This window comes from Pectinophora gossypiella, chromosome Z, assembly GCF_024362695.1.
Source record: "Pectinophora gossypiella chromosome Z, ilPecGoss1.1, whole genome shotgun sequence".
Classification (NCBI taxonomy): Eukaryota; Metazoa; Arthropoda; class Insecta; order Lepidoptera; family Gelechiidae; genus Pectinophora; species Pectinophora gossypiella.
In genome coordinates, this window is record NC_065433.1 from 28,232,041 (window position 1) to 28,258,627 (window position 26,587).

The 26,587-nt window shown below is 51.1% G+C and overlaps 2 protein-coding genes across 2 annotated transcripts; both read left to right on the forward strand.

Annotated features, from left to right (window-relative positions):
* The first annotated feature begins 4,371 nt into the window (after positions 1-4,371).
* On the forward strand, positions 4,372-7,545 carry LOC126379773 (uncharacterized). The gene is made up of 4 exons (XM_050028592.1): positions 4,372-4,611; positions 5,427-5,589; positions 7,182-7,371; positions 7,461-7,545. The coding sequence occupies exons 1-4, from the start codon at positions 4,372-4,374 to the stop codon at positions 7,543-7,545; spliced, it is 678 nt and encodes a 225-aa protein (XP_049884549.1).
* A 12,648-nt stretch (positions 7,546-20,193) lies between these two features.
* Positions 20,194-22,506, forward strand: LOC126379774 (uncharacterized). Its single transcript, XM_050028593.1, has one exon. It carries the CDS (start codon positions 20,194-20,196, stop codon positions 22,504-22,506), a length of 2,313 nt encoding a protein of 770 aa, XP_049884550.1.
* The last annotated feature ends 4,081 nt before the right edge of the window (positions 22,507-26,587 follow it).

Below are 26,587 nucleotides of genomic sequence, written 5' to 3' on the forward strand. Positions count from 1 at the left end.
ACATTGTAAAGTAGGTACGTACCAGTATTATGACTTAGCTAAGTATACCTAATTAAAAAGTGATCAAAATGTGGTCAAGTATATATTTTAGTTTTATTTAGGGTTCACTACATTTGAATGCTCGACTGCTTGTAGTCAGGGAGTCAACAGAAATTCTTTTTGAGGCAATGTGGAATAAATAATGCTTGTAGGTGCTATGTTCTCCCGTATCGTACATACATACATACATAAACTCACGCCCGTAATCCCTAATGGGGTGGGCAGAGCCACAAGTAATCAAAGACAACCAAGAGAGTAGATACCTAATCATTAATCTTATAATAAGCTTATTTACATAAAGTAAACCCCGACCCGAAGTCGACCCGTATCGTAATGTAAGAAAAATAATACCTTAGTAATAAAGTAAGAAAAATAATAGGTATTATTTTTATATTTATTTAATAAAAAATCTAATGATAGTTGTATGTTTCAATAATGAATACAGAACATAATAGAACACGCTCAGCTGCTCGTCTCCCGGGCAACTCGTACAGTCGGACCTTTCTAATACATTGGACATGGTGGACAATTGTCACGGGCTGATCCCTTGTCACCGCAACACTCATCATATCCATCGACATAGGCGACCGCTGAGAGCTAAGACGCTGGTGACGCGTATTCAACGGAGGTGTCCGCTGGTAAGCACGAGTAGTCGAGTAGACAACGCTTGTTGGAAGCACGTTCAATGTGGAGGGGTCTCCTTAAATATAAATTTAAATTATATTTCACGATTTTTACCGGACCTGCCAAATCTTCAGGTTATATAAGCGGACCCTGTGAACATATTTTTTATCATTTAGATACCTAATCATACATACATAAACATACATAAACTCACGCCCGTAATCCCTAATGGGGTGGGCAGAGCCACAAGTAATCAAAGACAACCAAGAGAGTAGATACCTAATCATTAATCTTATAATAAGCTTATTTACATAAAGTAAGCTTCACATGAGCTTTAATTAAACTTAAGCTAAAACTGAACTTCATCTTCGAAAGTTCAACCAAACGATACCTATACTTGAGAGGGTTCACGTTATTTTATTGTCTAAGATCCTATGACGACTACCTGCCGACTCCATCACCAGAAACAACAAGTATAATTGAAAAATTGGACCGATCTTTTGTCTCATAAAAACACTAATAAAATAATAGGTAAATACTTTGTCGAATACTTAAAAATGCTCCTCTTCTTGTCGCTGTTAGCAGACCGCGGGCGGTGGGTGTGACCACGGCATTTGCAGGGGTGGCAGGGCGCGACTGTATTCGGAATTTAGATTCTCACATCGTACTAAACCAAATAATTATTTGTTACCTTTTCTTAATTAGGTAATTTTTGTTGCATACAATACTATCTCCTCTGAAGTTGGCGCAAGTGTTTGTGGATCTCGATCAAGCGATCATAATATAATTAATACATATACATACATACCGACCGGTCCACACGAGAGACGGAATTTGTAAATAGGTATTATGCCACAAATCTTGATGCGTTTTTATGTTCTTTATTTTTTGATCAACTATTTGCCTTACAGGACCCCGATATTGATCCCGCCGGCGCGCTCGACGATTTCCCTCATTTTTCGCTATCGGCGCACTAGGGTCGACTAGATCTTTCAAATAAAATCCACTCAGACGACGCCCTGAGCCGAGGTTCCCGCCCGACTGGGCACCCCCGGCTTGTTATTGTCTTAAACTTTGTACTGGGTGAGAGCCCTCAACGGCCCTCATCACCACTGGCGCCGCCCCGCCAGATCAATCTGTGTAGTATGTAGCTGTAATTGGCACCCAGCAGTCGCAACCAGACACGGACATGTCCCTGCCGGCGGGGCCGGGATGTGCCTGAGGTAACACATTATATTGCCTCACTTAAAAGAAATTCAAAAAGAATGAAATACTTATGTGCTGCTTTACTTGTGTGTTTTCTTCAACTTTCGTCTGCAAAATATGGAGAATTGATGAAGCAAAAATACTGTACGCGGCTGCAGGACTGTGTTGCTCGTGGAAACCAAACTGAGAAAACTTGCGGCGTGAGGAAAACACGTGGAAAACATTATTTTAAAGTATTTACAAGTAAATGCAAACTTTTACAATATGGATGTCACGTTGGGGATTACCATAATGGTAAGATTTATGTATTATAACATCATAGAGAAAGAAAATATCCCAACAATAACATTTCCATGTAAAGTGTGCCGAGACGAGATCATATTGACCACAATGTCAAAAAGTCGTCAGATCTCATGTGGAGCCTAGCTTCTAAATCTACACGTCCTAATTATACAAACTATAAGTTTACAAACTCTACACGTTAGGTAAAATATGGGGCTTGCCCGTTCCGCTACTATAAGAAGCACGTTATAACAGAATGGCAATGAACAGTCAATACATTTGTTGCCTATGATGGCGATAGCGAAATAGTTTTTTCACCTTAAGTTCATATGATGGTAGCGAAACGGCCAAGCCACATATTTTGAGAAAAGGTAGGCAACTTGCGGAAGATTGATCGCGACTGCGCACGCGCACGGACAACGCCGGCCGGGCAGCGCTAGGTTAGAGAGTATTTATCATTTCTTATTCTACGGCTCGCTGCTACATCGTATATTATATACGGCGTGGGCGCCGATTGTACTCCAGCTGAGACGACATGACTATCTGCTGCCGCGCGGCTTCCGAGGGCTGGGACCAATAGGAACAAAGAATGCTATCCACGTGGATATATTAAATCGATGCGAGCACGACGTCGTCGTACGAGCACACAGAAACACAAAAACACAATCCGGTGGCATATGTGCCTATGTAACTAACTATTTATGTCTCTAAATATTTTTTACTTTTCATTTTCTCCTAAACTAATATCGCTCTTAGCGATAAGGCCGCCTTTGCCCACCTTAGAATAAGGTTATCCTGGAAATTGTTTGTAAATTTGTGTGCAATAAAGTGTTTTATTATTATTATTATGTTTGTCATTTCCATATCAATGTATGTATACGTAGTAATGATCGCCTGTGTGTGTACTTATGTGTTATCTCATGTAAAGGTTAAAGCACACAGATGTTGCACCGGGATGTTCTTGTGGTATTCGACTGACACGCACATCATAGCGCTCACGGTATTTGCCACGTCTGTGTCAATTGGATTTGAAATAAAATTATTTATTAACAAATTTGTATATTTTCAGCATACAGAATAATAAAAATGAAATACTGTGAACGCAAACACATTAGAAAGCCGCCGAAATCTGATTTAATTACTGAACCGAATGAACCGAGACGAGATATTGAAACACAATGTGATAATAATATAACCTGCTCATCGAGCCCCGACAGCGCGGCCGTGTGCGCCGTCAGGCAGCGCACCCACGGGGTTACAGTCAGGCATTTTATAAACCAATGCGAACTTTTCAAATACAACTGTCGTACAAAACGAAAATATATTGAAACGTTTGGTTACATGTGCGACGCGATACCACCAAGTGGCAGCAAAGAACCAGGCGAGGGTGCCCGTGTCGACCATGGGCCAGCGCTTGCCAAAGCTGACATCCGGATTAAGGAAACCAGTTCAGACGAACTTAAAATAAGTAAAACACGTTGCTATAAACTTCAATGCTCTATAGAAATCACAACCAACATTGTCTGTGGTATCAGGCAGCGTGGCACAGCATTTAAAGCTAAAATTTTTTTAAACAAATGCGAACTTTGGAAATATAATTGCTTGAATAAATTACAATACTTTGAGACTGACCTTGACCTCTGCAGTAGCTTGCCGATGTCCAAAGAATTATTGACAACGAGTTCAGCTGACAGATCAAGTGTTGTTGATCGAGACACCAATGTCAAAACCTCCAGTGTTGCCCCACCGAAAAATAACATATTTGTTAAGGCATTGGAACCCGATGATGATTCTATCGAAATAAACAAAACTCGATGCGCTGAGTTTAATTGCTCTTTCGAAGTTAACGAAAATGCAGTTTGTGGTATCAGACAGTACGGCGCAGGGTTTAAAATCAGACTTTTTTCAAATAACTGCGAGTTATGGAAATATAATTGTCACAAAGCAAGAATATTTTTTGAAACCGACTTTTACATTTGTAGTTCACTACGCCCTTCCGCACAATTTAAACAAGTCGCTAAAGGAACAACAACGAGAGAAGAACACGATGAAGGTCGTTATGCCACGACCACCAATATCGCTGCGCAGGAGCTTGGTGACGGTAATAATCAAATTAATCCGTTTCCGTCACAATATAGCAACGACAAAACGCGCAGAAAGTTTCTTGAAAGAGAAAAGAAACCTTCAAAAAGAAATATTGTAATGATCGTGAACGGAAGTATGTTTGACTTTGATGGCAACCCTAACCACACTATAGACAATTTCTTCAATGCGACTCATATGTTCCCAATGCCGATTCGGGACATAAAGTCAACAATGAATAAGTCCACGCGACGCGTGTTGGTGAAATGGATGGGCCCCGTCAATGTGTACGAGCCTTTAACACAAATACCTGCGATAACTAACACCACCTTTATGTACCAGCCCTTACTTTCGAGCTGCTATCACAAGTGCCCAGAGGTATACCAATCTATGTATCATTCTGATAATTACCCTTCTAAGGCGAAGCAAAATTAACTGTTTGATTGATGTATGTAAGAATATGACTGTTCGCTGTGATGTACGTTCTACACTCATTTTCAGAATTTAACAAATGGGGTTTTACTTGCTACAGTGTTGACTGTTCCTATACGCTACAGCACATTGATGTGTAATTATGTTACCTAGCGGCCAATCAATTCAATGTGGCACCCTCTGTGGACATGAAGTGATGAAGTCAAAAATATGTTTTCCTAAGCGCATCTACTTTGCTTGTATTTTCTGATAATTACGTTTAATTGATAACTTGATATCTCAAACATATTCCGAACATTACCTAAAATACATATAGAGATTCCGAGGAGGAAATAAGATCACTGAATAATATGTCTAGGCAAATAAAAAAAAAACATTTTAAAAAGTTAAGCCCGCTTCAAAATCTGTCTCATAAAAAGTATGAAAGTAGGCGCAACATTCGTTCAAACCCTGCAAAATGCACCACTTGTGCCAACTTGAGAATTTCGATTTCAACATTGTATTTAACAAAACAAAAGAAATTTAATTTCTTACTTTATATCAGTCAGATTTTGAAGGCGGTTATTTTTTTAATTTCGTTTTCATTGTTACTTTCATAATACCTTTCAAGTAACTAACATAGAGACCAAGTGTGTCTCAAATATGGATGGTACCTAAATAAGATGTAGCACCGTTTAATCGGCCAGAGTGTCGGTGTCGGAGGCTGTACCGTGTACAGTCGCCAGTGACAGTGGCGGGTGGTCGGGGTGGTGTGTCCACAGCAATGCCCGGACATCTACAGCCCGGTGTGCGGCAGCCGGCCCACCAACACGCTGCTGCCGGGGTTTATGTTCAAGAACCACTGCTACATGGATGCCGCTAGCTGTTATATACACTTTAACAAATACAACTTGTTCGATAATGGAAAGGTGTATCCACCACCAAGTAAGCTTGATTGTTTTATGCCCATCTATCCATAATATTTTGCTCCTCGAACCCTGGCCTCGGTGTGCGAGTCCAACTCGCACTTGATGAGCTTTTTATTATACTATACATTAATGTATGTACTATAGTATACATACGAACGTTTTTTGTGTCGGGGTATATTCTTTATTTTTAATGTCTTTTGATCTGTTTGACTGTTCACAATCTTATTGTCTATTTCGGCTTACCAGAAGATTATTTACTGGCGCGGCGAGGACCGCTGAGAGCCGAGGTGCTGGTGTTAACATGTTACATCTTAGTGAATAATCTAAATATATAAAAGGAGAAACTGACTGACATATCAACGCACAGCCTAAACGGCTAAACATAGGCACTTAAAATTTGGAAGGGACGTATCTTAGGTACCGTAGAGGTGCACTAAGAAAGGAATTCCCGGAATTGCCACGGGAACGGGAATTAGCGGGAAAATCGTTTTATATGAAAAATCTAAACCGCTTAAGATAGACGCTTGAAATTTGGCATGTAGGTACCTTAGTTAACTTAAAGCTTAGTTGCAACAGGATATTGCAAAATTACCACGAGAACGGGAGTTACCGCGAAAAAACATTTGTATGAAAAAATCGAAACCGCGTAAGATAGATGTTTTCAATCTAGCATGCATGCATACCTTAGTAAATATAAAGTTTAGTTATGGCTGTATTTTGAAAAATGGGAGTTAACGGGAAAAATATGTTGTATGAAAAAATCTAAACTGCATAAGTTAGATGCTTAAAATTTGACACGCACTCCCACACACAGAAAGATCTCTCTTTTATAACACGCTACGCGGACGAAGTCGCGGGTAAAAGCTAGTATAACATAATAGATCACATTCTGTTAAGCACACGTCGACAATTGTTGTTTTTCCTTTTCTTGAATGAGTATTTCTTTTATTTTTTATTTCATGGATTTTAAGATAAGCGAATATAGGCTATACGATTAGTTCGATAGGTACGTACGGAACGATGCGGTTACAGATCAAGATTTATCCCAATTCGCTTTTAGACCAGAGTATTATTCAAAATCAAACGATACCCATACTCGAGAGGATTACCTCATTTTAATATCGATTTCCTTCCTGTGTCCACCTAGCCATCTTCAGACCCTGAATACCAATCACCAACACTACTAGAGTACTCATCAAGACAGTTCAAACTATTTCAAACATGACACACATACAGATAAAGGACCGAAACTTACAACACCTCTCCGCGTAGCAACGAGAGTTAAATAAGTAATTTAAAAAAATTATACCATCTTCCAAATCTGTGTAATTCTTCTTGCTCCGACCGCTTTAGAAACTGAATATTTCCCAAGCTGGCTTTTTTATGACGTCACGGTGTGCGTTTTCATATGATTAGTAATTTCTTGTTTTGACGATTAGTAAAAATCAAATGAATGATGGGGAATTTGACTAAATGGAAACTAGCCAATTGGGCCACCCGTGCCCCCTGCGGGGCACCCATGCTTCAGATCCCGCGACCCTCCACGGCCAGGCAGCAGACCATCGTTTGGCCAACGACAGAATCATCAAATTTGACGTGTGCTTGCAGCTTATATAGAGACGACGTGGTTGTTCTGCATAGGCGACCAGACAGCGAGCGCGGTGTCGCGCCTGCTGCCGGCGCTGCGCGTGCTGCAGCACCTGGGCCGCATCAAGAAGAGGAGGAAGACGTTTCACTACCAGTTTAGAAACATGCGCAACTTTAACGAACTCCATAAACACCATCAAATTTTAATTGGGTAACTGAATCACCTTGCTGCATACAAACACAATATGAGAAACTCAATAAATGAATAAAACATTTTATAATATGTTGTATCATTTTTAGAGTTCAGTACCCAAAGGGTAAAAACGGGGCCGGATTAAATAAGACTGCAGTCCGTCCGTCACCAGGCTGTGTCCATGACACGTGATGGTCAGAAAGTTGGTATTTTTTTCCCAGATAATGTATTTCTGTTGCCGCTATAATAACAAATAATAAAAACAGAATAAAATAAATATTTAACTTGAAGTCTTAGTAACACTCAGTTTAAAAAAAAACATCAAAATCATTTCAGTAGCTATGGCGTCATGCGCTTCTTGACACGATCACGCTAGATTTCCGCGGGAATGAGGTATTTTCCCGCCGTAAAAAGTAGCCTGTGTCCGTGCCTAGGATCCTATCTTTAAATTAACAAAGTCTTATAAAAATCCGTTCAGACGTTAAGGCGTGAATGAGGTAAACTTTTAAAACAAACGATTAAAAATCACTAACTTAATTAGTTTTCTGCGCCTTAAGTACTTACGATAGCATGAATATTAATAGCCCATATCCTTTTCTAGGTCTATCACCTAACTAAATTTCATCAATATCCGTTCAGCTATTCAGCCGTTTAGGCATGATAGAGCAAAACTCGTAAAAAAAACCATTAAAAAAATCACTAACTCAATTCAGTTTTCTGCTTGCTTCCTACCCCCTATACTTAGGAAACACATGATCATGGATGACGTGATCTTATATCCGTTTTTAGGTAACCATCTATTATCTTACTAAATTTCATATAATCCGTTCAGCCGTTTAGACGTGAAAGAGCAAAAGTCCCAACAAAAGCGACTAAAAATCACTAGGTCAATTTAGTTATCTGCCTACTGCCTACCCCCTAAGAACGATGGCGTGTTTATTTATAAACTCTTGACCATTTCTAGGTTATTTTCAGAGTAACTTTCGCATTTATAATATTAGTATGGATAATTGACAATATAAACACCGGTTTTCATAGTATTGATGTTACCGCGTAGACCTGACAAATCTCAACAGGAAGGATAACAGGACCATATCAAGCAAGCAAGCAAGCAAGCAAGCAAGCAAGCAAGCAAGCAAGCAAGCAAGCAAGCAAGCAAGCAAGCAAGCAAGCAAGCAAGCAAGCAAGCAAGCAAGCAAGCAAGCAAGCAAGCAAGCAAGCAAGCAAGCAAGCAAGCAAGCAAGCAAGCAAGCAAGCAAGCAAGCAAGCAAGCAAGCAAGCAAGCAAGCAAGCAAGCAAGCAAGCAAGCAAGCAAGCAAGCAAGCAAGCAAGCAAGCAAGCAAGCAAGCAAGCAAGCAAGCAAGCAAGCAAGCAAGCAAGCAAGCAAGCAAGCAAGCAAGCAAGCAAGCAAGCAAGCAAGCAAGCAAGCAAGCAAGCAAGCAAGCAAGCAAGCAAGCAAGCAAGCAAGCAAGCAAGCAAGCAAGCAAGCAAGCAAGCAAGCAAGCAAGCAAGCAAGCAAGCAAGCAAGCAAGCAAGCAAGCAAGCAAGCAAGCAAGCAAGCAAGCAAGCAAGCAAGCAAGCAAGCAAGCAAGCAAGCAAGCAAGCAAGCAAGCAAGCAAGCAAGCAAGCAAGCAAGCAAGCAAGCAAGCAAGCAAGCAAGCAAGCAAGCAAGCAAGCAAGCAAGCAAGCAAGCAAGCAAGCAAGCAAGCAAGCAAGCAAGCAAGCAAGCAAGCAAGCAAGCAAGCAAGCAAGCAAGCAAGCAAGCAAGCAAGCAAGCAAGCAAGCAAGCAAGCAAGCAAGCAAGCAAGCAAGCAAGCAAGCAAGCAAGCAAGCAAGCAAGCAAGCAAGCAAGCAAGCAAGCAAGCAAGCAAGCAAGCAAGCAAGCAAGCAAGCAAGCAAGCAAGCAAGCAAGCAAGCAAGCAAGCAAGCAAGCAAGCAAGCAAGCAAGCAAGCAAGCAAGCAAGCAAGCAAGCAAGCAAGCAAGCAAGCAAGCAAGCAAGCAAGCAAGCAAGCAAGCAAGCAAGCAAGCAAGCAAGCAAGCAAGCAAGCAAGCAAGCAAGCAAGCAAGCAAGCAAGCAAGCAAGCAAGCAAGCAAGCAAGCAAGCAAGCAAGCAAGCAAGCAAGCAAGCAAGCAAGCAAGCAAGCAAGCAAGCAAGCAAGCAAGCAAGCAAGCAAGCAAGCAAGCAAGCAAGCAAGCAAGCAAGCAAGCAAGCAAGCAAGCAAGCAAGCAAGCAAGCAAGCAAGCAAGCAAGCAAGCAAGCAAGGTTTAGGTTTAGGTTTAGGTTTAGGTTTAGGTTTAGGTTTAGGTTTAGGTTTAGGTTTAGGTTTAGGTTTAGGTTTAGGTTTAGGTTTAGGTTTAGGTTTAGGTTTAGGTTTAGGTTTAGGTTTAGGTTTAGGTTTAGGTTTAGGTTTAGGTTTAGGTTTAGGTTTAGGTTTAGGTTTAGGTTTAGGTTTAGGTTTAGGTTTAGGTTTAGGTTTAGGTTTAGGTTTAGGTTTAGGTTTAGGTTTAGGTTTAGGTTTAGGTTTAGGTTTAGGTTTAGGTTTAGGTTTAGGTTTAGGTTTAGGTTTAGGTTTAGGTTTAGGTTTAGGTTTAGGTTTAGGTTTAGGTTTAGGTTTAGGTTTAGGTTTAGGTTTAGGTTTAGGTTTAGGTTTAGGTTTAGGTTTAGGTTTAGGTTTAGGTTTAGGTTTAGGTTTAGGTTTAGGTTTAGGTTTAGGTTTAGGTTTAGGTTTAGGTTTAGGTTTAGGTTTAGGTTTAGGTTTAGGTTTAGGTTTAGGTTTAGGTTTAGGTTTAGGTTTAGGTTTAGGTTTAGGTTTAGGTTTAGGTTTAGGTTTAGGTTTAGGTTTAGGTTTAGGTTTAGGTTTAGGTTTAGGTTTAGGTTTAGGTTTAGGTTTAGGTTTAGGTTTAGGTTTAGGTTTAGGTTTAGGTTTAGGTTTAGGTTTAGGTTTAGGTTTAGGTTTAGGTTTAGGTTTAGGTTTAGGTTTAGGTTTAGGTTTAGGTTTAGGTTTAGGTTTAGGTTTAGGTTTAGGTTTAGGTTTAGGTTTAGGTTTAGGTTTAGGTTTAGGTTTAGGTTTAGGTTTAGGTTTAGGTTTAGGTTTAGGTTTAGGTTTAGGTTTAGGTTTAGGTTTAGGTTTAGGTTTAGGTTTAGGTTTAGGTTTAGGTTTAGGTTTAGGTTTAGGTTTAGGTTTAGGTTTAGGTTTAGGTTTAGGTTTAGGTTTAGGTTTAGGTTTAGGTTTAGGTTTAGGTTTAGGTTTAGGTTTAGGTTTAGGTTTAGGTTTAGGTTTAGGTTTAGGTTTAGGTTTAGGTTTAGGTTTAGGTTTAGGTTTAGGTTTAGGTTTAGGTTTAGGTTTAGGTTTAGGTTTAGGTTTAGGTTTAGGTTTAGGTTTAGGTTTAGGTTTAGGTTTAGGTTTAGGTTTAGGTTTAGGTTTAGGTTTAGGTTTAGGTTTAGGTTTAGGTTTAGGTTTAGGTTTAGGTTTAGGTTTAGGTTTAGGTTTAGGTTTAGGTTTAGGTTTAGGTTTAGGTTTAGGTTTAGGTTTAGGTTTAGGTTTAGGTTTAGGTTTAGGTTTAGGTTTAGGTTTAGGTTTAGGTTTAGGTTTAGGTTTAGGTTTAGGTTTAGGTTTAGGTTTAGGTTTAGGTTTAGGTTTAGGTTTAGGTTTAGGTTTAGGTTTAGGTTTAGGTTTAGGTTTAGGTTTAGGTTTAGGTTTAGGTTTAGGTTTAGGTTTAGGTTTAGGTTTAGGTTTAGGTTTAGGTTTAGGTTTAGGTTTAGGTTTAGGTTTAGGTTTAGGTTTAGGTTTAGGTTTAGGTTTAGGTTTAGGTTTAGGTTTAGGTTTAGGTTTAGGTTTAGGTTTAGGTTTAGGTTTAGGTTTAGGTTTAGGTTTAGGTTTAGGTTTAGGTTTAGGTTTAGGTTTAGGTTTAGGTTTAGGTTTAGGTTTAGGTTTAGGTTTAGGTTTAGGTTTAGGTTTAGGTTTAGGTTTAGGTTTAGGTTTAGGTTTAGGTTTAGGTTTAGGTTTAGGTTTAGGTTTAGGTTTAGGTTTAGGTTTAGGTTTAGGTTTAGGTTTAGGTTTAGGTTTAGGTTTAGGTTTAGGTTTAGGTTTAGGTTTAGGTTTAGGTTTAGGTTTAGGTTTAGGTTTAGGTTTAGGTTTAGGTTTAGGTTTAGGTTTAGGTTTAGGTTTAGGTTTAGGTTTAGTTTAGGTTTAGGTTTAGGTTTAGGTTTAGTTTTAGGTTTAGGTTTAGGTTTAGGTTTAGGTTTAGGTTTAGGTTTAGGTTTAGGTTTAGGTTTAGGTTTAGGTTTAGGTTTAGGTTTAGGTTTAGGTTTAGGTTTAGGTTTAGGTTTAGGTTTAGGTTTAGGTTTAGGTTTAGGTTTAGGTTTAGGTTTAGGTTTAGGTTTAGGTTTAGGTTTAGGTTTAGGTTTAGGTTTAGGTTTAGGTTTAGGTTTAGGTTTAGGTTTAGGTTTAGGTTTAGGTTTAGGTTTAGGTTTAGGTTTAGGTTTAGGTTTAGGTTTAGGTTTAGGTTTAGGTTTAGGTTTAGGTTTAGGTTTAGGTTTAGGTTTAGGTTTAGGTTTAGGTTTAGGTTTAGGTTTAGGTTTAGGTTTAGGTTTAGGTTTAGGTTTAGGTTTAGGTTTAGGTTTAGGTTTAGGTTTAGGTTTAGGTTTAGGTTTAGGTTTAGGTTTAGGTTTAGGTTTAGGTTTAGGTTTAGGTTTAGGTTTAGGTTTAGGTTTAGGTTTAGGTTTAGGTTTAGGTTTAGGTTTAGGTTTAGGTTTAGGTTTAGGTTTAGGTTTAGGTTTAGGTTTAGGTTTAGGTTTAGGTTTAGGTTTAGGTTTAGGTTTAGGTTTAGGTTTAGGTTTAGGTTTAGGTTTAGGTTTAGGTTTAGGTTTAGGTTTAGGTTTAGGTTTAGGTTTAGGTTTAGGTTTAGGTTTAGGTTTAGGTTTAGGTTTAGGTTTAGGTTTAGGTTTAGGTTTAGGTTTAGGTTTAGGTTTAGGTTTAGGTTTAGGTTTAGGTTTAGGTTTAGGTTTAGGTTTAGGTTTAGGTTTAGGTTTAGGTTTAGGTTTAGGTTTAGGTTTAGGTTTAGGTTTAGGTTTAGGTTTAGGTTTAGGTTTAGGTTTAGGTTTAGGTTTAGGTTTAGGTTTAGGTTTAGGTTTAGGTTTAGGTTTAGGTTTAGGTTTAGGTTTAGGTTTAGGTTTAGGTTTAGGTTTAGGTTTAGGTTAGGTTAGGTTAGGTTAGGTTAGGTTAGGTTAGGTTAGGTTAGGTTAGGTTAGGTTAGGTTAGGTTAGGTTAGGTTCCCGTGTGGAGTAACCGATCTCCCATCGGGCGCGTCCCCAGGTGGCGGATAGGGGAATGCCCCCCAGATATGGGGGGTACCGGCCTCGGCCGGCGCGGACCAAAATCGGCGGAGATGGGTCGCACTCCGTGCTCTTCTGCTCGGGCAGAGGGCAGAGGAATCCGGACTTCGACCCAACTCCGAGGGGCGGCGGGTCCGGCAGCAATGCCGGGCAATGGTTTCGGCCACCGCCGGCCCGACCCGTAACCCTGCGTCTGCAGGGCCGGGGGCCGTCTCCACTTCCGAGTGGAGAGGGCCGCGAGGAAGAAAACCTCTGAAAAAATTACTAGCGGGAGGCGGAGACGCCTTGGTACGGCGGGTTCATCAGACATGAGGACATGGCTGATGGACAGGTTGCGGCCACCGCCTAACAAACTTGTTTCCCCGGGCAGAGACGTGGTCATGTCTCGCGGCTCGACCCGGGACCAAGGGGCTTGCCTTAACCGGCCGGCCCAAGAGGAGACAACCTCATTAAAAAATTCCCCAAAGTCCCGGCGTAGTGGTGCCTCTGGGCCTAGCGCGACGTCGGGGCGCCTGCTTGCAGGTGGTGGAGGGGGTAACTCCACCCGCTAGCGGCCAACCCTGGGGACCACCCGCCCCCCAGGTGTAGTAGGGTTACCCGGGTACAGAGGGCACTGCCCGGGTGGACCACGTAGATCCCTCCTACTCGTGGGAATCAAAACGGCGTCTAATATTCATCTTGTTTTCTCTTCTACTTCTAAAACCCAACCAACAAAAACTTCGGATCTTAATAAAAACGACGACCTTGGCGACGATAACGGAAATGGATGCATGCGAAAGGATAGCGCAAGATGCGCATCGCTCGAAGACATTGAGTCATCCCTGGGTTCTGCCCACCCAGGAATGGCTCCGTCATCCGAGCACCAGCAGGAGCCGCGCAGCAGCGGCTACTTTACAAGAGCGGCCAAGCGGCCTCTGGGGGAAGACCCTGGTTCGATCTCGGACCCGGAGTCTCCTGTGCTCTTTGACGGCAAAAGCCGTTGGTTAAAGGCACCACCCAAAAGAGGACGCGGACGCCCCACGTCAACTGGGGCACACGTTGGCCTTGAAAAGGCCAAAAAGGACTTGAAAGCCCTGCAAGAGCAGGACTTTGCGGCGGCGGCTGAGGAGGAGATGGAGGGAGGGAAGAAGCGCTCGACCAGTGCCTCTAAACCCAAAGCCTCTTCCATCAGAAATGTGGAGGAACTCCCAACGGAGACTCTCAGGGAGAGGGCGCAGGAGTTCTTAGACACGGTCTCCAGAGTGTCTAAGAACTCTGGCAGGCTTAAGGGAACCTACCAGCGGGACCTCAACGAGGCGGTGGATTTCCTGCGGATGGCTGTCGACGTGAGCGCAGCGCGAAGTGTGTCCACCGAGACACGAATACTTCAAGCTCGATGCAGCCGCCAAGAGGCCGAACTCGCGGACCTCCGTAAGGAGGTCGCGGATCTGCGAGCTGGTCTAGAGCGCGCTGAGCGACGGATAACTCCGGCTCCGGTGGTGGAGCGGACGCCTCAGCCAACCGAGGGAATGCCTCAGACAACAGAGGAACTGGTGCGGTCCATCATGGTACAGGTGGGTACTATGGTGAGTGCACGGTTCGAGGCTCTGGAGGGACGCTTGTTGCCGGAGAAGCGGATTCGTCCTCCACTGGCGGCGGACAGGAAGATGGAGACCAGCGCAGTGCCGGGCCCTTCAAAGGCCCCCGTCCCATCAACCTCGCAATCCTCCGCCCCGGCTCCGGCACGGACGACGCGGTCCACTGCTGCTGCGGCAACCAAGCAGACAACTGCAGTGATCCAAAGGGAGAGGGCCCCTGACCGGCTGCCCCAAACGCCGGCGCCTTCTGCCCAGAAGAGCAAAGGCAAGGGCAAAGGGAAGGGGAAAGGCCTGAAGGCACCCGCGAAGGATTCTTCTTCGGCGACGAGCCCACATTCGCAGCCCTCGGTTGCACCTCGCTCGCAGCCCCCGAAGGAACCTCGCCCACAGCCCCAGGCGGTGGCTAGTCGTCAGCCTCAAACGACTGCCCGCGCCCAACCTCCACCGGCTCCATCTGCGACTGACCAAATGTGGTCCACGGTGGTGAAACGTGGGAGGAAAGGCAAGGCTGGAGCGGCGAAGGTCACAAGACCAGCAGAGGGGGGAACGACCATGGAGCACAAGGCTTCAAAGTTGAAGCCACCCCGCTCCGCGGCTGTAGTGGTCACCATCTGCCCCCAGGCAGAGGAGAAGGGAGCCACGTATGCAAAGGTGCTTGCTGAGGCCAAGAGCAAGATAGATCTGGCCAGCCTTGGCATACAGGCCCTCCGCTTCCGGCGAGCCGCCACGGGTGCGCGAATGCTCGAGTTGCCGGGAGCAAATAGTGACGGTAAGGCGGATGTTCTTGCTGAAAAACTCAGAGGCATTTTCAGCGCCGAGGACATTCGGATTTCTAGACCGGTCAGATGCACGGAAGTGCGACTGTCCGGCCTGGATGATTCCACCACGGTGGAGGAGGTGGTTGCGGCCGTTGCAAAGACCGGAAGCTGCTCAGAGGAGGCAATAAAGTGTGGTGAAATCCGCTTCGATGCATCGGGGCTTGGCACCGTTTGGCTACGTTGCCCGGTGATGGCCGCCAAAAAATTGGCGGAAGAGCAACGACTGCTCGTGGGCTGGGTGTCAGTGGCTGTTAAGCTATTAGAGCACAGACCACTGAGATGCTATCGGTGCATGGAGAGGGGACACGTGCGTGCACAATGTGCTGGATCGGATGACCGCAGCAATGTATGTTACCGCTGCGGTAAACCGGGGCACAAGAATGCACAATGCACAGAAAAGCCGCACTGTGCAGTATGCGCCATGGCACAAAAACGAGCGGACCACGTGATGGGGGGTAAATCCTGTACTTCCCCGTTGCGAAAAGGGAGGCTAGCTGTGGGGGAAAAACCAGGTCCCTCACAACCTGGACGCCAGACATCTGCGCCCGAAAGGGTAGAGCAGATGGAGGCGATGGAGGAGGACAGCACACCGGCTCCTAATAAGTGATGGCTCTTCGCTACTTACAGGCGAATATCAACCACTGCGCCAGAGCTCAGGACCTGCTGATGCAGAGCATGGCGCAGTGGGAGATACAGGTGGCGGTAGTAGCGGAGCCCTATCTGATACCAGATGGGAGTCACTGGGCGGGAGCCAGTGATGGCTCCGTAGCATTGGTGTCGCGGGGATCGGCTGGCTCCCCGCCCTTCGAAAAAGTAGCGAAGGGTCGGGGAAGCGTGGCGGCTCTGGTTGGGGGAATATTGACCATTGGTGTCTATTTTTCCCCAAACAAGTCTCTCTCCGAGTTCGAGAGGTTTCTGGGAGAGATAGAGGCGCTGATTCTGCGGAATCATCCCGCTCCGGTTTTGTTGCTGGGTGACCTCAATGCCAAAAGTGTGGCGTGGGGCTGCCCAGCAACAGAGCCGAAGGGTGAGGTGCTGGAGGAGTGGGCAACGGCAGCGGGCCTGTGCCTGCTAAACAGAGGGACAACACCTACATGCGTGCGCTGGCAAGGTTCGTCTATAGTAGACGTCTCCTTCGCCAGCCCCGCTGTAGCAAGACGCGTCGTCGAGTGGAGGGTCCTTGAGGATGAGACATTATCGGACCATAGGTACATCCGTCTCGATTTGTCTCTCCCGTCGACGACACACGGTGTAGGCACCCGCTCAACCTCGGGCGATGGTCCGAGATGGGCTTTGAAGCGGCTGAACGAGGACGCTCTCATTGAGGCTGCTCTTGTAGAGGGATGGGTCTCGCCGCACACGGAGGAGGACGCGGTAGTCGACGTGGACGAGCAAGCGGCGAATCTGCGTGCCTCCATAACGCGCGTCTGTGACGCTGCGATGCCGCGAGCGCGACCACCTTCTGCGAAAAGGCAGGTGTACTGGTGGTCAGCGAGTATCGAGGAGCTACGCACTGCGTGCGTCCTCGCGCGACGCCAGTACTCCCGTCAACGCCGACGGAGGAGACGGGATGAAGCCAGGGAGGAAGCCCTCGCCAATGGCTACAGAAGCGCCAAGCTGGCGCTGAAGATCGCTATTGACGAAGCCAAGGCTGAGAGCAGGAGGGTGATGCTGGAAGATCTGGACCGGGATCCATGGGGACGCCCCTACCTTGTAGTGAGGAACAAAATCCGCCCCTGGACACCCCCCCTGACTCAAACCCTTGAGCCTGGATTCGTAGAGACCGTGGTTTCCTCCCTGTTCCCGGACAGAGAGGAACACACGCCGCCAGCGATGGTGCCTCCCTGGCAGGAGGACGAGGAGGACGTAGAGGACACCCCGAATGTCAGCCTGGGGGAGATCGGGGCTGCTATTCTTCGGCTTCGAGCCAAGGGGAGCAAAGCTCCGGGACCAGACGGTGTTCCTGGACGCGTGTGGGTCATGGCGGAAGAGCAATACGCGGAGAGACTCAGAGGACTGTTCGACGCCTGCCTCCGGCAGGGCAGGGTTCCTCGGTTGTGGAAATCGGGTCGAATGGTCCTCCTGAGGAAAGATGGTCGGCCTGCTGATTCCCCCTCCGCGTACCGTCCGATCGTGCTGCTGGATGAGGCTGCAAAGCTCTTTGAGCGTCTAATAACAATGCGCCTCATTCAGCACATGGATGACACTGGACCGGACCTGGACGAAAACCAGTTCGGTTTTCGCCCGTGCAGGTCTACAATCCAGGCCATCAGCGCGGTGAGGGCCATAGCGGAGAATGCAGTCTCCAGGGGGCAGGTGGTGTTGGCGGTGTCACTAGACATCGCCAATGCGTTCAACACCATCCCATGGAGCTGCATAAGAGAGGCTCTCCGATATCATCGGGTACCCTCTTACCTCCGCCGCACGATTGGAGACTACCTCCACGAGCGAGAAGTTGCCTACCCTGCCAGAGATGGATGGCGCAGGCACAATATGTCGTGCGGTGTTCCACAGGGGTCGGTCCTAGGGCCACTCCTGTGGAACATCGGCTATGACTGGGTGCTGCGAGGGGTGCTTCTCAGTGGCGTTCGCGTGACCTGTTACGCGGACGACACGCTGGTCACGGCTCAGGCAGGCACGCACCGAGAGTGCATGATGCTTGCCACAGCCGGCGTAGCACATGTTGTGGGCCGCATCCGCCGACTTGGCTTGGAGGTGGCTCTCAACAAGTCTGAGGCCATGTCCTTTCATGGTCCTCGCAACAAGCCGCCGGCTGGGGCGAGCATTGTGGTGGATGGCGTCCCCATTGAGGTACTGCCCAACATAAAGTACCTGGGTCTGGTGCTGGACAGCAGATGGTGCTTCGAGCCCCACTTCCGCCGCTTAGCACCAAAGCTCTCGGCTGCTGCGTCGGCACTTAGCAGGCTCCTCCCGAATATTTCGGGCCCTGGCAATGCCTGTAGGAGACTGTACATGGGAGTCGTGCGGTCCATGGCCCTTTACGGGGCCCCCATCTGGGCAGACACCCTGAATCGCCGTACCATCGCTCTCCTGCGAAGTTCGCAGAGAACGATAGCGATCAGGGTGGCCAGGGGGTACTGCACACTATCCCACGAGGCGGCCTGCCTACTGGCAGGAACATTGCCATGGGACTTGGACGCGAGGGCCCTCGCGTCAGTGTTCCACTGGCGTGAGGAGGCGCGTTCCCAAGGAGCCTATCCAGCTCCAAGGGAGGTAGAAGGCCGACGGGAGGAGCTGCGCCAGGCAGCTCTGGAGGAGTGGCAGCGCAGGCTGGAAACGCCTAGTGCTGGCCTGAGAGTGGTCGAGGCAGTACGTCCCGTGCTGATCCAGTGGGTGGACAGGCGGCACGGTTCCCTCACATACCGATTGTCGCAGATGCTTTCCGGGCATGGATGCTTTGGAAAGTATCTGCACTTGATCGGGAGGGAACCAACCGCTAGATGTCACCACTGTGACAACTGCCTCGTGGACACGGCCCAACATACGTTGGAAGAGTGTCCAGCCTGGGCGGAGCAGCGCGTCGAACTTGGCGCTGTGGTGGGGCGCGACCTCTCGCTGCCCGCTGTGGTCCAGGCCATGGTTGACAGCGAAAGGTCGTGGAAAACAGTTCTCACCTTCTGTGAGGCTGTGATGCGGGCCAAGGAGGATGCGGAGCGGGTGAGGGAAGCAACTTCCACTGATCCCGCGCGCCGCAGACGACCAGGGCGGAGACGGCGGGCGGATGTCGGCCATCTACCGCCCTAACAACGATGCGGGTCTCTCCCTGTGTGCACTGGACTTGAGGAGGAGGGCACATCAGGGGAGACCCAGGGACGATAAGACCCGAGAGGGCGCAACTACGGAGACCATCACCGTAGGAGCCACGGGCGGCAGACTCGGGGGAGTCTGTCGTTCCACTTACCATCTGGCTCGAGTCGGCGTTGCGTGCGTGTTCCGCGCACGCCACTCACCCTGAACGAGGCGGGGCCTAACAGGCCATCCACTGCCGGGTCGCGGAAGTATGCTTCGGCGATTCCCGGGTCCCGGCAACACAGTGGACGAGATGGAACACCGTTGGGTTTTAGTGGGTATACCGGGTGGCGACACCCGGGGAGTCCCACATAACCACGTCGTCCCCCCGGGCGGCGTGGTATGCGTAACGCATTTCCCAACGTAAAAAAAAAAAAAAAAAAAAAAAAAAAAAAAAAAAAAAAAAAAAAAAAAAAGGTTAGGTTAGGTTAGGTTAGGTTAGGTTAGGTTAGGTTAGGTTAGGTTAGGTTAGGTTAGGTTAGGTTAGGTTCCCCCCCAATGGATTCTCGCCTTGTCGTGGCGGGGGGGCTCAGTAGCTGCATCGGCGGGTGCCGCTTTAGCCCAACGATGCAGTGAAGCTAAGAAGAATCCAGCGCGGCGGTGGCAAAGTCCACCGCTGCGCAACCCGTAACCCTTAGCGCTTTGTGGTGGGGCGCCAAAGGGTCGGGGGCCGCCTCCACATCAGTGGAGGGGGCCGCGAGGAGACAACCTCTGTAAAAAACCGCCGGGAGGAGGCGTTTCGCCTTGCGCGCGGCGGTCGTTCGTATTGCACGGCGGCCGTCGGGCCACCCGCAACCCTCGGTATTCCGAGGCGTGGGGGCCGCTCCCACACAAGTGGGGGGGGCCGCGAGGAGACAACCTCTTTAAAAAATCCAACCCGGAGGAGGAGGCGCGTGGCGCCGTCGGTGACGGGTTCGGCGGCCATGAATACATGCCCGTCGGACAGGCTTCGGCCACCGTCGCCAAACTTGTTATCCTGGTCAGGTGTCGTGGACATGTCTCGCGGCCTACCAGGACCAAGGGGCTTGCCTTGGTCGGCCGGCCCAAGAGGAGCCAACCTCAATAAAAAACCCCCAAAGTCCCGGCGTTGAGGTGCCTTCGGGCCTTCGCGCGGCGTCGGGGCGCCGGAAGGTGGCGGAGGGGGTATTCTCCGCCAGCTAGCGACCAACCCTGGGGCACCTCCCGCACCCCAGCGGTATTAGGGTTATCCGGGTACAGGGGGCACTGCCCGGATGGACCACCCTTTCCCCCATACTCGTGGGTCTAAAAATGGAATTTTATAAAAACAAAAAAGACGTTATGGAGGAGCAAGACGAAGCGAAAGGGAGAGACGAAGGAAAGGGAGTAAGGATTTTGCGTGCTCAGGCACAGTTGACTACTGGCCGTGAAGCGGACATCAAGTCCGCGGGGCATTCTGTGGCGCGACCGGGAACCACCACCCCGGAAGCGGCACGATGCCCTGGTCTAGGCGCTTGCGCCACCCGTCCCTGTGAAGGGACAGAAGAGGGAGGAGACGACTCCGAGAGGCAGATCCCAAGCGGCAGGGATCTGGCACTCGGAATCGAGAAAGAACGCCGGCTGAGCGTGGTACTGTCACGATGCGACTCACCCGTCACCACGAGAGCGGCTAGCCAGGGGGAGGAGTCAATGGACTCAGACTCCTCCTGTGCAAGCATGGTGACGGTCACGTCAGAGAGGTCCGACCTAAGGAGACCGTTCCTTAAAAGGAACCGGTCGGACCCCGAGCTGGAGGACGACTCAGGCGACTCTGTTGGGTCGCCCCTCAAAGGGGCGGCTCACAAGTCGAAGAGGGGTAGAGGACGCCCGGTGTCAACTGGGATGTATGTCGGTCTGGCCGCAGCCAGGGCGGCATACAACCAAGAACTTGCCGAAAGCATTCGGCTTAGTGCCGAGGCGGAAGTCGCTGGAGTGGCAAGAGGCGTGAGGGAGGCTAGGGCCTCTCTACAGCCCAGCCCCCAAATGGAGTCTCAGTCTCCGGAGGAGGCAGAGAAGACGAGCGCCGCCCTCACTGGCATCGTCAAGGCCTCGCTGGAGACCATTCTGATGGTCGCCAGCAAATCGTCCCAACTAAAAGGGACTTACGTCCGGGCCTTAAAGGAGGCAGCGAAGGGGATCGAGGAAGCGGTGTCCCTCATTAGATCCCGGAACGCTTCGGAGGAGATCCTGCGCTTGGAGACCGCCAACGCGCAACTGGCGAAGGAAGTGGCTGTCCTGCGCCGCGATCTGCAGGAGTTGCGGCAGCGACCGGCCCAGTCTCAGGAGCAAAGTCTCCGGCAGCTGCTGGAGGAGTCGGCCCGTGCGAATGCCGAAATGTTCGGCAATATGTTGAATGCACGGATGGCCGGCATCGAGGGCCGACTCCTTCCAGAGACTCGCGTGCGGCCCCCACTTGCAGCGGACGCCAAAGCTGCCAGGGCAGACCCCGCTCACAAAGAGCCAGCGGGGGCCCCGGTAGCGTCCACCAGCAGTGATGGCGCTCCTGCGACTGGGTCTAGCCTGGGCCAGCGGCCCAAGAAGGCTAGTAAGGAGGCAACCAAGAAAACTGGCAATAGCGGCCAGGCTCCTGCGGATCCCCCCCTCGCGGGGAAAAAGGCCAAGAAAGGCAAAAAGAAGAAGAGCCTGGCGGCTAAGGAGGCTGCAGAGGCGCGAACTCAGACTGCCTCTGCCCCAGTGGCGGAGCAGTGGTCCACCGTTGTTGGCCGTAAGGCAAAAAGCAAGGCGGCCAAAGCGCAGAAAGAGGCACAAAAGCCTCGGCCCACGGCCCCGAAGAAGGCTGTCCTCCGGACACCCAGAACAGCGGCGGTGACGCTGACCCTGGTGCCCGGAGTGGAGGAGAGGGGCGTTACGTACGCCTCTATCCTCTCCGATGCCAAGCAGCGCGTCTCCCTCACGGACCTGGGGATAAACAACGTGAGGTTCCGTAGAGCAGCCACGGGTGCGCGCTTGCTTGAGGTCGGAGGGGAGGACTCGGCGGCGAAGGCGGATGCGCTCGCCAAGAAGCTGCGAGAAGCTCTCAGCCCTGACGCGGTAAGAGTCGTCCGCCCAGTGAAATGCGCGGAGATCCGCGTCACTGGGCTGGACGACTCGGCTGACGCCATCGAGGTGGTTGATGCGGTGGCCAGGGAAGGCGGATGCTCGGCCGATGACATCAAACATGGCCGGATAGTCGTCGGCCCGAGAGGAGACGGCTCACTGTGGCTCAGTTGCCCGGTCGCGGCCGCCAAGAAGGTGACCGACTCCGGCCGGGTACTGGTCGGGTGGACCTCTGCGAGAGTGAGGCTCCTGGGCTCCAGACCGACACGGTGCTACCGTTGTCTGGAGCCTGGGCATCTGGGAGTCAAGTGCTCTTGCGAGGTCGACCGAAGCAAGCTGTGCTTCCGGTGTGGCCAGCCGGGCCACAAGGCGCAGGATTGTGTGGCCGAGCCCCACTGCCCCGTCTGTGCGGCGGCAGACAAACCGGCGGCTCATTCTGTCGGCGGTGGCGGATGCATTTCCGCCGCCAAAAAGCCGATGGCTAAGGCCCCGAAGAAGGACAAAAAGAAGCCCAAGGCCAAGAAGGCCAGGGGAGAGCGGATGGACACCAATTCGTAAATGGAACCCATCCGCTTCCTCCAGACCAATGTCAACCACTCCGCCAGGGCACAGGACCTTCTGGCCCAGACCATCGCGGAGTGGAAGATAAACGTGGCGGTGGTCTCTGAACCATATGCGGTTCCCAATCGGGACGATTGGGCGAGTGACCACACCAGCTCGGTGGCCATCTTCGCCCCTACCTCCGGTGGCTCCCCTCCCCTCGATAAAGTAGCGAAGGGCAGGGGATGCATTCGGGCAGTCTCTGGCGGGATAGCTATCGTGGGAATTTACTTCCCACCTAGCTGGAGCCTCGCCCAATTTGAGCAGGCTCTCGCAGGAGTCAGCGCGCTGATCGCGCAAGTCTCCTCCCTCCCCGTGATCGTCGCGGGGGACTTCAATGCCAAATCCACGGCTTGGGGATCACCCGCGACGGACGCGAAAGGAGAGGAATTGGAGGACTGGGCGGCGACCCTGGGCCTAGAAGTCCTCAACCAAGGCGCAGAGGACACTTGTGTCCGACAGCAGGGGGGGTCCATCGTAGACATCACGTTTGCGACCCCCTCCCTGGCTCGGAGAGTCCGAAGGTGGAGGGTGGAGGTAGACGTGGAGACACTGTCGGATCACCGGTACATCCGGTTCGATGTCTCCACGTCTGCCGCCACAACGGCACCAACGATCCGCCCCTCTGCGGAGGATGGCCCTCGGTGGGTGCTTGGGCGGCTCGATCGTGAGCTGGCGGAGGAAGCCGCCATCGTGGAGAGCTGGGTGGTGGACACCGACCCTCCTGATGACATCGACGCGGGAGCGGGGCTGCTCGGCGCATCGCTTGCGAACATCTGCGATGCGTCGATGCCCAGAGCTAGACCGCTCCCCCCACGCAGGCAAGTGTATTGGTGGCGCGCAGAGCTGCGCCAGTTACGCCAGGCGTGCGTAACAGCTCGGCGCCGATACACGCGCTGCAGGAGGCGTCGCATCCGCGACAGGCCTCTGGAGGATGCCTTGTACGCAGAGTACAGGACCGCCTGTAGTGCCCTCCAGACGGCCATAGCGCGGGCCAAACAGGAGTCCTGGGAGGATTGGCTTGCCATCCTAGACCGGGACCCCTGGGGCAGACCATATCGGGCAGTGAGGCGGAAGCTCCGGCCCTGGGCTCCGCCACTCACCACGACTCTCGAACCCCAGTTGGTTGAGAGCGTGGTGCAAACGCTGTTTCCGAGTCGGGCGTGGTCTGCCCGGCCCGTGACTGTCGCGGATGAGCAGGAGGTGAGGCCTGTGTCCGAGGCGGAGTTGCGGTACGCCGCGGCGAAACTCCGCCTCAAAAAGACCGCACCCGGGCTTGACGGTGTGCCAGGGCGAGTGCTAGCCCTAGCGCTCTCGGAGCTGGGGAGCCAAGTTCGGGCCCTATTCACCGGTTGTTTGGTGCAGGGTCGCTTCCCCAGCTCCTGGAAGGAGGGCAAACTCGTCCTCCTGCGCAAGGACGGGCGTCCGGCTGACCAGCCTTCAGCTTACCGGCCCATCGTGCTGCTCGGCGAGATGAGCAAGCTCTTTGAGCGTGTGCTCGTTCACCGTCTCGCCGAGCACATCCAACTGCACGAGACCCAGTATGGGTTCCGGGTCGGCCGGTCAACCATAGACGCCATATCCCGAGTCAGGGAGCAGGCGGAGGAGGCGGTTTCCCAGGGTGACGTGTTGTTGGCGGTCTCGTTGGACATATCCAACGCCTTCAACACGCTCCCCTGGGACGCGGTCATGAATGCCCTGGACCATTTCGGAGTTCCCGGCCACCTACAAAGGTTGGTCCGGGATTACTTCAGCGGACGGGCAGTGGTGTTCCCGACACGAGCTGGATGGGCACGTCGGGAGATGTCGTGCGGTGTTCCACAGGGATCGGTCCTGGGACCGTTCCTGTGGAACATCGGGTACGACTGGGTGTTGCGCGGGGCCACTTTGCGGGGGGTCAGCGTAACTTGTTACGCCGACGACACTCTCGTGTCGGCCCGCGGCAGCACCCACCGGGAGGCCGGCGTTCTCGCCACGGCCGGAGTGGCGCAGGTGGTGAGTCGGATTCGACATCTCGGGCTCGAGGTGGCCCTCCATAAATCGGAGGCGCTGGCGTTCCATGGGCCGCGGAACGCACCACCGCCGAATGCCCACATTGTGGTCGGCGGAACCTCCATCGCCATCGGGTCGACGATGAAGTACCTGGGACTCGTCCTCGATGGCAGATGGAGTTTCCAGGAGCACTTCCGGCGCTTGGCCCCAAAATTGGTGGCTGCAGCCGGAGCGCTCGGAGGTGTGCTCCCCAACATGAGGGGTCCAGGAGGATCATGCCGCCGCCTGTACATGGGGGTCATCCGCTCCATGGCGCTGTACGGTGCGCCTATATGGTCGGAGTCCCTGAGCGCCCGAAATCGGACCCTACTGCGGCGACCGCAGCGGGTCATGGCACTCAGGGTGGCCCGGGCATACCGTACAGTGTCGTACACGGCGGCCTGTCTAATAGCGGGCAGTCCGCCGTGGGAGCTAGAGGCGCGAGTTCTCGCGGCAGTGTACAGGCGGCGCGCTGACGCCAACTCCAACGGCGATCTCCCGCCTCCTCGGGAGGTAGCACAATGGAGGGAGGAGGCCCGCACTATCCTCTTCCAGCAATGGAAGGAGGAGCTGGAGACCCCGGATGCCAGCCGGGATTTGGTTGCGGCAATCCGACCCGTTCTGCGGGATTGGATTGAGTGCCCAGGCGCTCCCACCTACCACCTCACGCAGCTCCTCACCGGGCACGGGTGCTTCGGTGAGTATCTGTTTGGGGTGGTTGGCAGGGAACCCACCGCAGACTGCCATCACTGCGTGGGCAACACCGTGGACACGGCACGGCACACCCGCGAGGAGTGCCCCGCTTGGGCGGTCCCTCGCGCTGCCTTGTCTGCGGTGATAGGGGCGGACCTCTCACTGCCCGCCATGATCATGGCCATGGTGGGCAGTGAAACGGCCTGGAATGCGGTCGTCACCTTCTCAGACGCAGTGTTGTCTGAGAAGGAAGCGGCGGAGCGAGAGCGGGAGAACTCCGCTGACTCACTCCCGATGCGCCGCAGACGACCAGGAAGGCGGCGCCTGGCGCACCTGGTCACTATTGACCGTGCGCCGCCTTGACGGGGACCTGTGGGCGGTGGTCGGGGGACCGCCGTCCACAACATAGGTCCCGTGCCGTAGGGCTCCCCAGTGTTCCGGGGCAGCCCTCGGCGGAGGGGGAGGCGCTAGACGCGCTCCCATGGGCGTTGGGCCCGTATGGGCATCCGCCGGCGGGGACGCGGTTGTGTGCAGCTGCGTTCCCGTGTCCTCGCCACATGGCGGCAAGGAGGAACACCGTTGGTTTTTAGTGGGTATACCGGGTGGCGACACCCGGGGAGTCCCACATAACCACGTCGTCCCCCCGGGCGGCGTGGTATGCGTAACGCATTTTCCAACGTAAAAAAAAAAAAAAAAAAAAAAAAAGGTTAGGTTAGGTTCCCGTGTGGAGTTGCTGATCTCCCATCGGGCGCGTCCCCAGGTGGCGGATAGGGGAATGCCCTCCCAGTAATGGGGGGGTACCGGCTTCGGCCGGCGCGGACCAAAACAGCGTGGTGGAGTCGCTCTCGCTCGTGGCCCTCTGCAGGGACGAGGTGGTGCGCAGAGTGGACACAGGAGGGCGACTATCCGACGGCGTCTCTGGCTTCGGCCAGATGACAGGGGCTTCGGCCCCACCGTTGGCAGGGGCGGCGGGTCCGGCAGCAATGCCGGGCAATGGCTTCGGCCACCGTCGGCCCGACCCGTAGCCCAGACGCAATGCTGTCTGGAACGGGGGCCGCCTCCGCACTGAGCGGAGGGGGCCGCGAGGAAGAAAACCTCTGAAAAAATCACCGTAAGCCTAAGTTTGTGGTGCCCGGCGAGGGGCTGTATGGTCTGACGCTCAGGCCGTTAGGGCACCCCAGGGAGCTCACCCTGGTTAATAAAAGAGACCGCCAGCTGAGGCTCAGCTACTATGGATAAAGCGATCAAGAAAGTTAATACCCACGCCGGTAGCCAGGAAACTGGTGAATCCGGTCTAAGGTCCCCGATCGTATGT

Coding starts and splice junctions, on each gene's coding strand:
- LOC126379773 (XM_050028592.1), top strand. CDS start 4,372: ATGTTTGACTTTGATGGCAACCCTAACCACACTATAGACAATTTCTTC. Junction 4,612..5,426: donor GCTATCACAAGTGCCCAGAG/GTATACCAATCT, acceptor GTGTGTCCACAG/CAATGCCCGGACATCTACAG. Junction 7,372..7,460: donor CACCATCAAATTTTAATTGG/GTAACTGAATCA, acceptor TATCATTTTTAG/AGTTCAGTACCCAAAGGGTA.
- LOC126379774 (XM_050028593.1), top strand. CDS start 20,194: ATGGAGGAGCAAGACGAAGCGAAAGGGAGAGACGAAGGAAAGGGAGTA.